The 12364-nt window shown below is 37.4% G+C and overlaps 1 protein-coding gene across 8 annotated transcripts in view; it reads left to right on the top strand.

The window, feature by feature from the left end:
- CNOT1 (CCR4-NOT transcription complex subunit 1) overlaps positions 1 to 12364 on the top strand; it is a 111662-nt gene that overhangs the window by 74367 nt on the left and 24931 nt on the right. For 2 of the 8 annotated variants that reach the window (XM_082712366.1, XM_082712370.1), the window contains exons 19-27: positions 1203 to 1349; positions 2465 to 2589; positions 3048 to 3334; positions 4443 to 4521; positions 7885 to 8115; positions 8446 to 8586; positions 9498 to 9677; positions 11120 to 11236; positions 11778 to 11888. In XM_082712366.1, coding sequence (XP_082568492.1) covers positions 1203 to 1349; positions 2465 to 2589; positions 3048 to 3334; positions 4443 to 4521; positions 7885 to 8115; positions 8446 to 8586; positions 9498 to 9677; positions 11120 to 11236; positions 11778 to 11888 — 1418 coding nt within the window. The remainder of the gene's footprint in view (positions 1 to 1202; positions 1350 to 2464; positions 2590 to 3047; positions 3335 to 4442; positions 4522 to 7884; positions 8116 to 8445; positions 8587 to 9497; positions 9678 to 11119; positions 11237 to 11777; positions 11889 to 12364) is intronic. The other 6 variants (XM_082712368.1, XM_082712372.1, XM_082712367.1 and 3 more) reach the window with 3 other exon arrangements.

Genomic DNA, 12364 nt, shown 5'->3' on the forward strand with positions numbered 1-12364 from the left:
AGATGATAAGGATTCTGTTTTACCAAGTGATAATATAGACATTATCAAGTGTGTTATTGACATTCTGAAAGATGGAGGTTCAGATAAAGAATTCACAGCTTTATGAATCATTCAGTAAATAATAAAGGTAGAAAATATTTCACATAGGAGATTCACGTATATGTTCTGCTTCGTTATACCTCACCTACCTTGAAAATGATAGTAAATCCCTAAAACTTTTTTAGTTATTTTAAATGTTTTGGCTTTGAACTTTATATTGAAGTAAAGGTTAAGTTTTTTCCCCTCTCCTGTACCCATTTGTTTCCTCCTAAGTTATCTACATCTTTTATCTTCAGGGTATAAGTTTCAGTGTACCAGAATTTAAGGACTGAAAATGTGATGACTCTGTAACCTGATTAGTAGTTCTTTTGTGTGTTCTAGCCCTGATTGTTGATTTATTTAAGTCAAAATTAATTTCCTTAATAAGGCCTGTTGGCTATAGTTGAGTGGAATAAGCAGGTCCTGGCTCATGCTAACTGGAAGATACAATGAAATTCTTTAGTTTTCAATCAGTGTTAAAAAGCAAACCAGTTCCTCTTAGTTTGACTGTCTTATATAGCATATCACCTATGAGAATGTACAGTTAAGGGTGGCTCAATGGGTCCTGGGATCGAGTCCCGCATCGGGCTCTCTGCTCAGCAGGGAGCCTGCTTCCTCCTCTCTCTCTCTGCCTGCCTCTCTGCCTACTTGTGATCTCTCTCTGTCAAATAAATAAATAAAATCTTTAAAAAAAAAAGATTTCTATATTAGTCTTATTAAGAACATAAATAAATGAATAATTCTATATGCTGAAGACATTTTTGTGTTTTCCTTTTTTCAAAAAAGATTATTTGAGAGCGAGAGCATGTATGTATGCACAAACGGGTGGGGGCAGAGGGAGAGGGAGAAGCAGACGCCCTGTGAGGGAGTCTGACACAGGGCTGGATCACAGGACCCTAAGATCATGTGCCAGGCTGAAGGCAGGTGTTTAACCAACTGAACCACCCCGATGCCCCACCTTGGCCATTTTTATCTACTTTTATTAGTTTAGATCTGTATAAAATTAAATATTGTTATAAGCGAATTTACAAAGACACTGTCTTTCTAAATAAAAACCTAGATCTTTGATGTAAGTAAAGAATATGAGTAATGATAAGACTTCTGGCTGCCTCCCTTTTTTCTAGTAGGTGGTCTTGGCACAGGCAGCCTGACTGGTATAGGAACTGGGGCTCTTGGACTCCCTGCAGTGAATAACGATCCTTTTGTACAGAGGAAACTGGGCACCTCTGGACTGAACCAGCCTACATTCCAGCAGAGTAAGATGAAACCTTGTAAGTGGTAGTGTTGTCTGTGATTGTGAAGTGTGACTGATGTACATAAAGCTTTTTAGATTTTCAGTTTGTTGCCCCTACAGTTATGTGGACAAAAAAATTGACTTAATATATTGTTAGTAGGGGTGATTATTTGATGTGCCTTGTAGGTCAGTGGGAATTAATTGACTAACTTGAGTTACTGAAGTAAAAAATTGAGTTATCTCTCCACCATTGATGTGGATTGTTAGAACACTATGATGGTTAATAAGAGGTAGCATCTTTTAGGGGTGTTACTCTAAAAGTAAGAAATACAGTAAAAAGCTGTTTTTAGCATTTAAATGTATGTATATAAATCTTACACTTATTCTAAAAATGTGTTGGTGGTGTTCTTTTGTTGTAAACAATTCAGGAGCAGCTATGAGAATTTCAAATTTTTGTTTCAGCCTGACAGTTTTATATAAGGCAGTTTATTTTAAGGTTAAAGCTTTATGGTATATATAGCCTTACATGTAATAATCATCACATGACATATCTGATGTAACTTGGAAGACAGCTTTTAAAGTTTCACTTCCTTAGTAAGTTAATTCTCAAAGTCAAAAGTCCTCTTTGTATAGATGTAGGTATCATTTACCTATAAATCCCCTTGTTGGGACCAGATATTCATTATATAGGATTTGAAAGTATACCAGTTGACTTGAAAACGTTAGTGTGAAAGACTTGTCTGAATGTTATGTTTTGTAGCATGCTTTGTGTTTACATCAGTGTCTTAATGCACATGCATTGATAATTCTTATATGTTAGATGTCATTTTTATTATAAAGTAGTAAAGACTTGTTAATGCCAAGTGAGGTTGTGTTAAGGAAAAGTGCAGTGTGGATTTGAATGTAGTGAACTTTCATGGTTTGGTAAAATACTGAGGTAGAACTATGTTTGTAAGGCACTTGTTAAAATCTTTTATATGTACGCAAAATACTTGAATATTGATCTTTGACCACTTAATAATTTCTTCATTTTCTTTTATTTTTTTTCCCCTTAAGATTAAAAGGGTATTTTTCTCTTTTTCTCTTTGTATAAAAGTGGGCCATTGGGGAAAAGGCTTAAATGCCCACTGGTTGCCTTTCTGTTTCTAACAGCGGACCTGTCTCAGGTGTGGCCAGAGGCAAATCAGCACTTTAGTAAAGAAATAGATGATGAAGCGAACAGCTATTTTCAGAGAATATATAATCACCCACCACATCCAACTATGTCTGTTGATGAGGTAAGTGTCTAGGATGTTCTAATACTTGATGGTTTATATAAATCTTAAATCCCCTTTCAGAGTTTTTAGAAATTCAGCTCAGAGTGTTTTGGTATGTGTATGTATACCCTTTGAGATATAATATTCATCTCAGGCTCAGTATATTGTTAAATATCTTGATTAAGAATCCTTTTTTAAAGATTATCTATATATCATATATCTATTTTTAAAGTATATCTATTCTTATCAGTAATCTCTACACCCAGTGTGGAACTCTACCCCCTATGTGGAGCTCGAATGCACGACCCCAAGATCAAGAGATGCATGCTTTTCCAAAAGAGCCAGCCAGTCTCCCCCCACCTTAAAGATTATATTTTTAAAAATATATTCTTTTTAACAGTTCTTTGAAGAATATTTAAGGAATGCTTTTCATCATAGTTTCCTTTATGCGTGTTTTGTTTTTGTCTTGCTTTTTCTAGGTATTAGAAATGTTACAGAGGTTTAAAGATTCTACCATAAAGAGGGAACGAGAAGTCTTTAACTGTATGCTGAGGAACTTGTTTGAAGAATATCGGTTTTTCCCCCAGTACCCTGATAAAGAGTTACATATAACAGCCTGCCTGTTTGGTGGGATAATTGAAAAAGGACTGGTCACTTACATGGCACTAGGTCTGGCCCTGCGATATGTTCTTGAAGCCTTACGCAAGCCTTTTGGTTCTAAAATGTATTATTTTGGGATTGCTGCACTAGATAGGTTTAAAAATAGGTGAGTGAATAGGTTTCCTATGAAGCATTTATCTCCCTTTTTTAAAGATTTATTTATTTCTTTGAGAGAGAGGGCATGTGAGAACGGGAGGAGAGTAGAGAGGGGGAGGGAGAGAATCTTAAGCTGACTCCACACCAAGCCCTGCGCGGAACAGAGCCCCACATGAGGCTTGATCTCACCACCTTGAGTTCATGACCTGAGCTGAAACCAGGGTTCCGATGCTTAACTGACTGCTACCCAGGCGCCCTGGAAGCATCTTTATTTAATACACAAAGAAATAATAACTCACTTTCCAACTAATTCTTGCCGTGCCCCATCATTATATGTATCTTAACATCTGTATGAAGTAGAAGAGGGGGGAAGTGAGAACAGTTTTTTACAATTATCAGATAAGTGGTAGGAAAAATGTAAATTGACATAGTGTTTTTGTTGTTGTTTATTTAAGTATGCTTTAGTGAAAGGCACCATTTTAGATTACAGTACTTTGAGTTTTGCAGAATTTAGAACCACTATTACAATCAGAATCTTGAAAATTTGTTACTCCTAAGCAGTTCTCTTATTTCCCCTTTGTAGTTCTTTGACCCCTGGCAATCCTGGATCTGATTTCTTTCTAGTTTTCCTAGTGTTCTATAAGCAGAACCATGGAGAGTATGTATGAGTCTGACTTCTTACAGTTAGGCTGATGCTTTTGAAATTAATCTGTTTTACTGTATGTTTCAGTAGTTTCTTTTTATTGTATTGATTATGTATGTATTGGTTAACTGTGTTACTGTATGGATTAACTGTGAATTGTTTTTCCATCTAGCTGTTAATGAACATTTGAAATTGTTCCCAGATAGTGATTTTAATGGCTTGTTGTAATCAAGTTTTAACTGAAATATACGACCTTTAAAAAACAAAGGATACTGTTTTCTGATGTAAAAAAAAGTTCATAGATATTTCTCTCCCTCACTTCCATGCTCTTATCTGGCAATCTCTTCAAGTAGGTGTTTCTTAGGTAGAATGGGGCAAGTGGCCTAGACTAGCAGTTGAATGAAAATCTGTTAATTTTGCTGCTTCTGTTTGTACATGAGGTGATGAATGAATGAATGAATGTTTTTGTTGGCAGATTGAAGGACTATCCCCAGTATTGTCAGCACTTGGCTTCTATCAGTCACTTTATGCAATTTCCACATCATTTACAGGAGGTAAGTGTCTTTAATACCTAAAATCTCTTTAGTAGGAGAGCTTACTTTGATTGATTGTGGATTTGCTGGGACTGGCATTAAGATTTCTTAATGATTGGCATTATATAAGCATGCATACTATTTGTTGCTCTTTTTTTTTTATTTGTTGCTCATTTTGCAGCTTAATAATAGGTTATGAAAAAATTGTTTTTGGATGATATTTTCTAAGCAGTGGTTTTGCTTCATTTAATAAAGGCTTTTATCAGTTATTTTAGCCAGATACTGCTTTTAAAGTATAGACATCATCTGCTGTTAATAAGAATTCTTGCATGGGATACCTGGGTGGCCCAGTCAGTTGAACCATCAGAATCTTGGTTTCAGCTCAGGTCATTATCTCAGGACTGAGCTCTCTGCTCATTGTAGAGTCTGCTTTGGATTCTTTGCCCCTCCCCACTCACATGCTCTCTCTCAGATAAGTAAAGTCCTATAAAAAAAAAAAATCTGCCTGATTTGCGAATTCAAGCTTCATGTTGGGTATAGAGATAACTTAAAAAAATATATAGTCTTGGGGCACCTGGGTGGCTCAGTGGGTTAAAGCCTCTGCCTTCGGCTCAGGTCACGATCCCAGGGTCCTGAGATCGAGCCCCACATCGGGCTCTCTGCTCTGCGGAGAGCCTGCTTCCTCCTCTCTCTCTCTTTGCCTGCCTCTCTGCCTACTTGTGATCTGTCAAATAAATAAATTAAAAAATCTTAAAAATATATATATATATATATATATAGTCTTATTACCACCTGCTTAGATTCCTTTGATGTACTTGTTAAAAAGGAGGCAGTCCCTGAGGAAATGAACATGGGATAGTGTTCATTTTCTTAAAGATTTTTTTTTTTTTTTTAATTTATGAAAGAGAAAGTGTGAGTGCTCATGTGAGTGGGGGTCAGGTGAGAAGCAGAAGGAGAGGGTCAAGTGGACTCTGCACTGAGCATGGAGCCTGATGTGGGGCTCAGTGCCACCCTGAGGTATGACCTGAACCAAAATCAAGAGTCAGAAAAAAAGGAAAGAAAGAAAATCAAGAGTCTGGTGCTCAACCAACTGAGCCACCTAGGTGCCCCTAGATATTATATGTTATAAGCCACTTTATGTGATTATTCATGAAATTTGTAAGCTTTTGTTGTAGTGATTGATTTTAGATTAATTGGTTAGTATTCATACCTTTGTCTTATCTTTGGTCAAAACCTTGCTTATAGAGAACGAGAAAGTTAATCTTTATTAACTTTGTTTTGCATAAATCAGAGAAATGGCTTTATAATGTCATATTTACACAAATCAGAAAGATCAGAGTATGAATCTACTTTTAATTTTTATTAGAATTTAGTCCAGTGTTTTCACCTAGTCCAGCTGGGTTTGTTTGTAGGAGGGGAGAGTTTTTGTGATGGGTTAACATAAAAGATCTATGGAGGGAAGCCACAAGTGTTACTCATTCACGTGAGGGGTTTGGGGGAATATGCCATTACTGTAGTACAGTACAGGAAAGCAGAGTTTTGTAAGGCTAAGATGAGAAATGTGTTTGGAATTCAGAGCTGGGAATATAGACCTAGAGAGTGTGGAGACAAGAGGTGGCCTGGAAATGATCACACAAAGCAGTGATTCCTAGTACCTCCTATAACAAGATAGTTATAGGGTGAGAGAAAGGTTATTTGTATTTCTGTACTTAGTCAATTTCATTTATTTATTTATTTATTTATTTATTTTAAAGATTTTACTTATTTATTTGACAGACAGAGATCACAAGTAGGCAGAGAGGCAGGCAGAGAGAGAGAGAGAGAAAGAGAGAGGGAAGCAGGCTTCCTGCGGAGTAGGGAGCCCGATGCGGGGCTCGATCCCAGGACCCTGAGATCATGACCCGAGCTGAAGGCAGCAGCCCAAACCACTGAGCCACCCAGGCGCCCCAATTTGTTTATTTTTTAAAAGATTTTTATTTATTTGACAGAGAGGCAGGGAGAGAGGGAACATAAGCAGGGGGAGTCGGAAAGGGAGAAGCAGGCCCCCCACTGAGCCAGATAGCCTGATGTGGGACTATCCCAGGACCCTGGGATCATGACCTGAGCTGAAGGTAGATGCTTAACGAGCCATTCAGGCACCCCTTAGCCAATTTAAAGTGCTATGCTTTATTCAGAGATTGTCTTTCCTACTTGAAAATGCCCTTTATTTATCTTTTTTTTGAAGATTTATTTTTTATCAAAAGCAAGGGAAATGATTAGAGGACAGAAAGTCTTAAGCAGACTCCCTGATGAACATGGAGCCCAACTCCTGGCTCAATTTTAGGACCCTGAGATCATGACCTGAGCCAAAACCAAAAGTAGGGTGCTTAAGTGACTGTGCCACTTAGAAGCCTTGAGAATGTCCTTCTTAAATAAAGTTATATATCTAGATAGTAGTCATTTGTTTGTTTGTTTATTTGTTTAGAGCTGGGGAGGGGCAGAGGGGGAGACAGGATCTTAAGCAGGCTCTTCACCCCGGGGAGAGCCTGTTTTGAGGCTTTATCTCACAACCCTGAGATGATACCTGGACTGAAATGAAGAGCCAGATGCTTAACTGACTGAGCCACCTGGGTGCGGCTGGGTAGTAGTTTTTGTTTTGTTCAGGCATGGACTGCTGGGAATAGGATTAGGAGCCTTTTATCAGTTTTCTAATTTGTGTGTGGAAAGGAGGTTGAGTGGTCTGTGAAATGGAAAGAAGTCTGCCTTCCTGCTTCTTTGGGTCTAGCTGACTTGGCTTTCAACAGTGTGTTTCTTTGTTTCATAGTAATATAGTTATTGAGAAATAACTCATTTTTGGTCCTTAGGTTTCTTATCAGCATCCAGTAAAAGAGATCAATGTAGTATAGAAATTTAGGGGTGCCTGGGGGACTCGGTTAAGCAGCTCCCTTCAGCTCAGGTCATGGTCTGACTCCTGGGATCAGGTCCTGCATTGGGCTCTCTGCTCAGAGGGAAGCCTGCTTCTCCCTCTCCTGCTCCCCCTGCCTGTGCTCTCCTGCTCTCTGTCAAATAAATAAATAAAATCTTTTAAAAAATTAAGTATAGAAATTTAAAGATGTTAAAGTTTACATATATTAAGGGATTTATGAAAGTATATATGCAGGCATTGGTGGTGGCTGTTTTGAAAGTTGTTTTGCTCATCTAGTTCCCTTATAATATTGTAAGACATAATTATTTTACCTTCAAAGAGCCCTATGGTATCTACTTATGTATATTATGTATAGGAATATGGACCAGAATGGGGCAGGGAGTAAGGGATATCCCCTCTCAGAAGTTAGAGGAGTATAATTAAGCACTTTGTTTTGATTAAGAAGTCTTTTTAATGTCTTACCCTCTCCCTTCCCCTAGTATATTGAATATGGACAACAGTCTAGAGATCCTCCTGTGAAAATGCAGGGCTCTATCACAACCCCTGGAAGTATTGCACTGGCTCAGGCCCAGGCTCAAGCCCAGGTTCCAGCAAAAGCTCCCCTTGCTGGTCAGGTTAGCACGATGGTAACCACCTCAACAACCACCACTGTTGCTAAAACGGTTACAGTCACCAGGCCAACCGGAGTCAGCTTTAAGAAAGATGTGCCAGTAAGTACATCTCTTTTCTTTTCCTTGGGTCTGTTAGTGTTGTAATGTCTCCAGTAGTGAGCATGTATTTTAATTTTATTGTAAGTAACACATGCCTACTGAAAGTATAAAGACCAGCATTTCTCCCTCTGTATCTTCCCTCCCCAGATTTCTCAAAGACAGGCACTATATCAATACACATTCTGGCCAACGCTTAGAGCATATAGCTGTATATATCATGTGTATGTTTTTTTTTATTTTGAAAGAATTGGTATGCATTTTTCCCTGGGATTTGTTAAGCAGGCATTTCAGTTTATGTTAATGTTTTTTGTTTTTGTTTTTGTTTTTTAGCCTTCTATTAATACTACAAATATAGACACGTTGCTTGTGGCCACAGATCAAACTGAAAGAATTGTAGAGCCCCCAGAAAATATCCAAGAGAAAATTGCTTTTATCTTCAATAATCTCTCACAATCGAATATGACCCAAAAGGTGAGCATGATATAATAGTTTATATACCATTGTGAATGCTATCTGTTCTTACCCTAATGGGTTGGGTGATTTATACTTGATATTCTGCACCCTTTGTAATACTTTAAAGGTGGAAGTAATAGAATCAAAACAAAGGGAATGAGGATATACAACTAGTGGCTGTAGTTTTTGCAGACATTAAGTAGCATTAGTTTTGCAGCAAGTTTTACAGGCTTTTGAAATAAACTCTGTGGTCTCGTCATGGTGGAGGGTTTCATTTGTACCACGTTGCAAGTCATGTTTTCCCAGAGACCATTCAGAGCTTTTATTAGATGTCTAATAACTGAGGTAACTTTGTACAAAGCACAAGACATGACCATTGCTTTTCAAGATTATATGTAAGGCATTGGAAATGCCTATGTTAGCTGGTAATATTAGCCTGAACAAGTAATTTTTGAGATATTATACATACACCATCTTTCAGAATCCCTCCAGAATTGATTGGGGGATAAGCCTTTAGTGTCCTTTTGGAAGAGAGGTTTCCTGGAGTTGGAAATTTAGGAAAACATAGTTCCGGTGTTAGGTCTCTTAATGGCAGGTTGTACATTAATAATTTATGCAATTTTGGTCAAATGGAGAGTTGGGAATGGTGGAGGTGAGGGACTTCATGTTTTATAATTTTAAAGCTGAAAGGAGCTATAGATTTTTAGTCTTAGTCAACACACAGTTTGAGAGATGACTGTATACTAACATGGAATTGAATATACAGTACTTCATACCATGTGTCTAATGTGGGGGGGAGATGAAGGGTGGCGCTTGAGCATCTGATTTTGCAAAGAGCCACATGCTACATATTGTAGTGTTCACAACAAAACCCCACAAAACTGTATTATCTTTTAATTGTGTACTTCTGTGTTGCATTGGTTGGCTAGGTTGAAGAACTAAAGGAAACTGTGAAGGAAGAATTTATGCCTTGGGTTTCACAGTACCTGGTTATGAAGAGAGTCAGTATTGAGCCAAACTTTCACAGCCTCTATTCAAACTTCCTTGACACGCTGAAGAACCCTGAATTTAATAAGATGGTTCTGAATGAGACCTACAGAAACATCAAAGTAAGATTTAGTTCTTCTGTTTTTTATTCATTACTGTTTTGAATTTGGAAATACTTGATTGTACAAGTAGATTCATGAAGAATTTAGTTACATAGACATGTACTGTTTACTTGGAAAGTAATTCTCCTATTCTGATTTTGTTTTCATCATTCCGTGCATGTTTTAAATTTTAGCCCTGTTAATGTCTCCTCTTCATACTTGTAATATGCTCTGAACTTTAGTCCCTCAGGTTCTTTTTAATTGTCTTATAGAAATCCACTGTCTGTATATTTATTGCTGATGAATATTTAGATTGTTAAAAGTTTATGTATTATAAAGACAGTGCTGCAGTGAGCCTTTGATTTCTTATTAAGTGCCATGTATCTCTGTACCGTAGCCTCAATTATAGCTGTTGTGAAGGATTCTCAGCAGTTCAGAGTCCGAGTTTTCCTAATGTGCTAACACTTGTTCCATAAAAGTAGGTATTTTATTTCTCAGGAAGAATAATGTTTCAAGAAAACCAGCATACAGCTGTCATCATTCTTTGATGAATCACTTGGGGTAGTGGTTTAGGAACTAGCACTATATTTAAACCTGTGGATGGGAATTTTCCCCATTCTTGGTTACGCTGTAGTGCAAAAGAATTCCTGGCTCTTTCTGTTGCACAGCTGACCTTGTGCCGTTCTGCTGTTGCTGGATAAGGTTAAGGAACATAACTATATTCACCCTTTTTTATCTGATTAAAATTATGATTGGGATATGAACGTACGTACATATTATGGAGCAGAATTTCAAGATTCTTTTAAACAAATTGAAATTACAACTTGATAGCCATAAATTTTAAGGTGTAACATGTTGCACATGGATTTGTGTACGTGCCCCCAAACAAACTCATGTGGTGGTTATATCCTGTTTAGGAAAGTAACAACTAGAGAATTAATGAAACAGATAATTTGGAAATTTTAAAAGAAGCGATTAATGAAATAAATAGGTATTCTAGAAAATTTAAAAGAAGCATTTAAGCATTATTATACTGTATTTCAGAAAGCTATTTTAGTTCTCTGTAGAGATACATAGTGACCTAGATAATGCTAAAGATTGCACTCAGTACTATGATATTGGTTATATTTCTCCATATGCTTGTTGTCTTGAATGACTTGGAAGCATTGGTTTATTATCATTTGAATTGAATTTGGCTCTTCAAAACTAGATTTGCAGTTGGGTGTCTGCTTCAAAACTCACTAAAACCTTCAATTTTCAAATACTTTTCTGTAGGACTATACATGACCCCTTAACCTTGTGTAGTTATACTCTGATAATACGGAATAGATCTAATGTGGGGCCATGTTCTCAGAATTGAGGGCTCATTTTTAACGTAGGATAAGGAGGAATTCCAAACATTCAGTTGAGAATTTTTTTTTTTAAGCTCATTTTCTATCTTTCTTAATCCTGTACCATTTCAGGTGCTCCTGACCTCTGATAAAGCTGCAGCGAATTTTTCAGATCGTTCTTTGCTGAAGAATTTGGGACATTGGCTAGGAATGATAACACTAGCTAAAAATAAACCCATCTTACACACTGTGAGTTTCAGGGGGTCCATGTAAAACTTGAGAATGTATATACAGCATATTTTGTTTAAAAATCTTGACTTTATTTGGGGCTATTTTATTTATTTATTTTTAAAGATTTTATTTATTTATTTGACAGATCACAAGTAGGCAGAGAGGCAGGTAGAGAGAGAGGAAGGGAAGCAGGCTCCCTGCTGAGCAGAGAGCCGGATGCAGGGCTCATGACCTGGGCTGAAGGCAGAGGCTTAATCCACTGAGCCACCCAGGTGCCCCTATTTGGCACTGTTTTAAAGATGATTGGGTGTTTGTAAGAGTTCGGCCCATGTTTTGAATCCACTTGCATGCTCATGATCCTGCATTGCTAAGCGGGATAAGCAAAAGCCAGTAAGGTCTGACTGTAATCTCTTTCTGTAAGGCAAGAGTCATACTATATTGATTCCTAATTTGGAAATGAGTTTGGCAAGATAATTTTTTTTTTTTTTTTTTTGGTACTTTGTGAAGGGTTTTGAAATACATGCTCATTTTTTTAAAAAAAATATTTTTCTTATTTTAGGACTTGGATGTAAAGTCTTTGCTGCTTGAGGCTTATGTTAAAGGACAGCAAGAGTTGCTCTACGTAGTTCCGTTTGTTGCCAAAGTCTTAGAATCAAGCATTCGTAGTGTGGTGAGTATATTTTAATATTTTATCGGTGGTTGATTTTTAAGAGTTAGCTTGTTTCAGCAAAAGTGCAAGAGATTATGTCTTTAGTTGCTGTGAACACAGAGCAAGTTTAGTCAGGCTTCCTTAGGGAAACTCGGATTTCGAGTATGAGAGGCTAAAGTAGCATGATTTTAAAGGATTTGGTGTTTTCCTAAAATACATAGATGGGAAACCCAAGGGTTTTGTTATGGCCATATGGGTATAAGTGCATAACTTATATTTTTTAATTCTTCAAATTTTATTATTTATCCTAAGATTTTTTTTTTCCATGTGATGAAGAGAGACACACAGTAAGAGAGGGAACACAAATGGGGAAAATGGGAGAGGGAGGAGCAGACTTCCCGCTGAGTGGGGAGCCCAATGTGGGGCTCCATCCCAAGACCCTGGGATCATGACCCCAGCCAAGGCAGATGCTTAAGGAATTAGGACCCAATGCCCCT

Source organism: Mustela nivalis (assembly GCF_964662115.1).
Source record: "Mustela nivalis genome assembly, chromosome: 18".
Lineage (NCBI taxonomy): Eukaryota > Metazoa > Chordata > Mammalia > Carnivora > Mustelidae > Mustela > Mustela nivalis.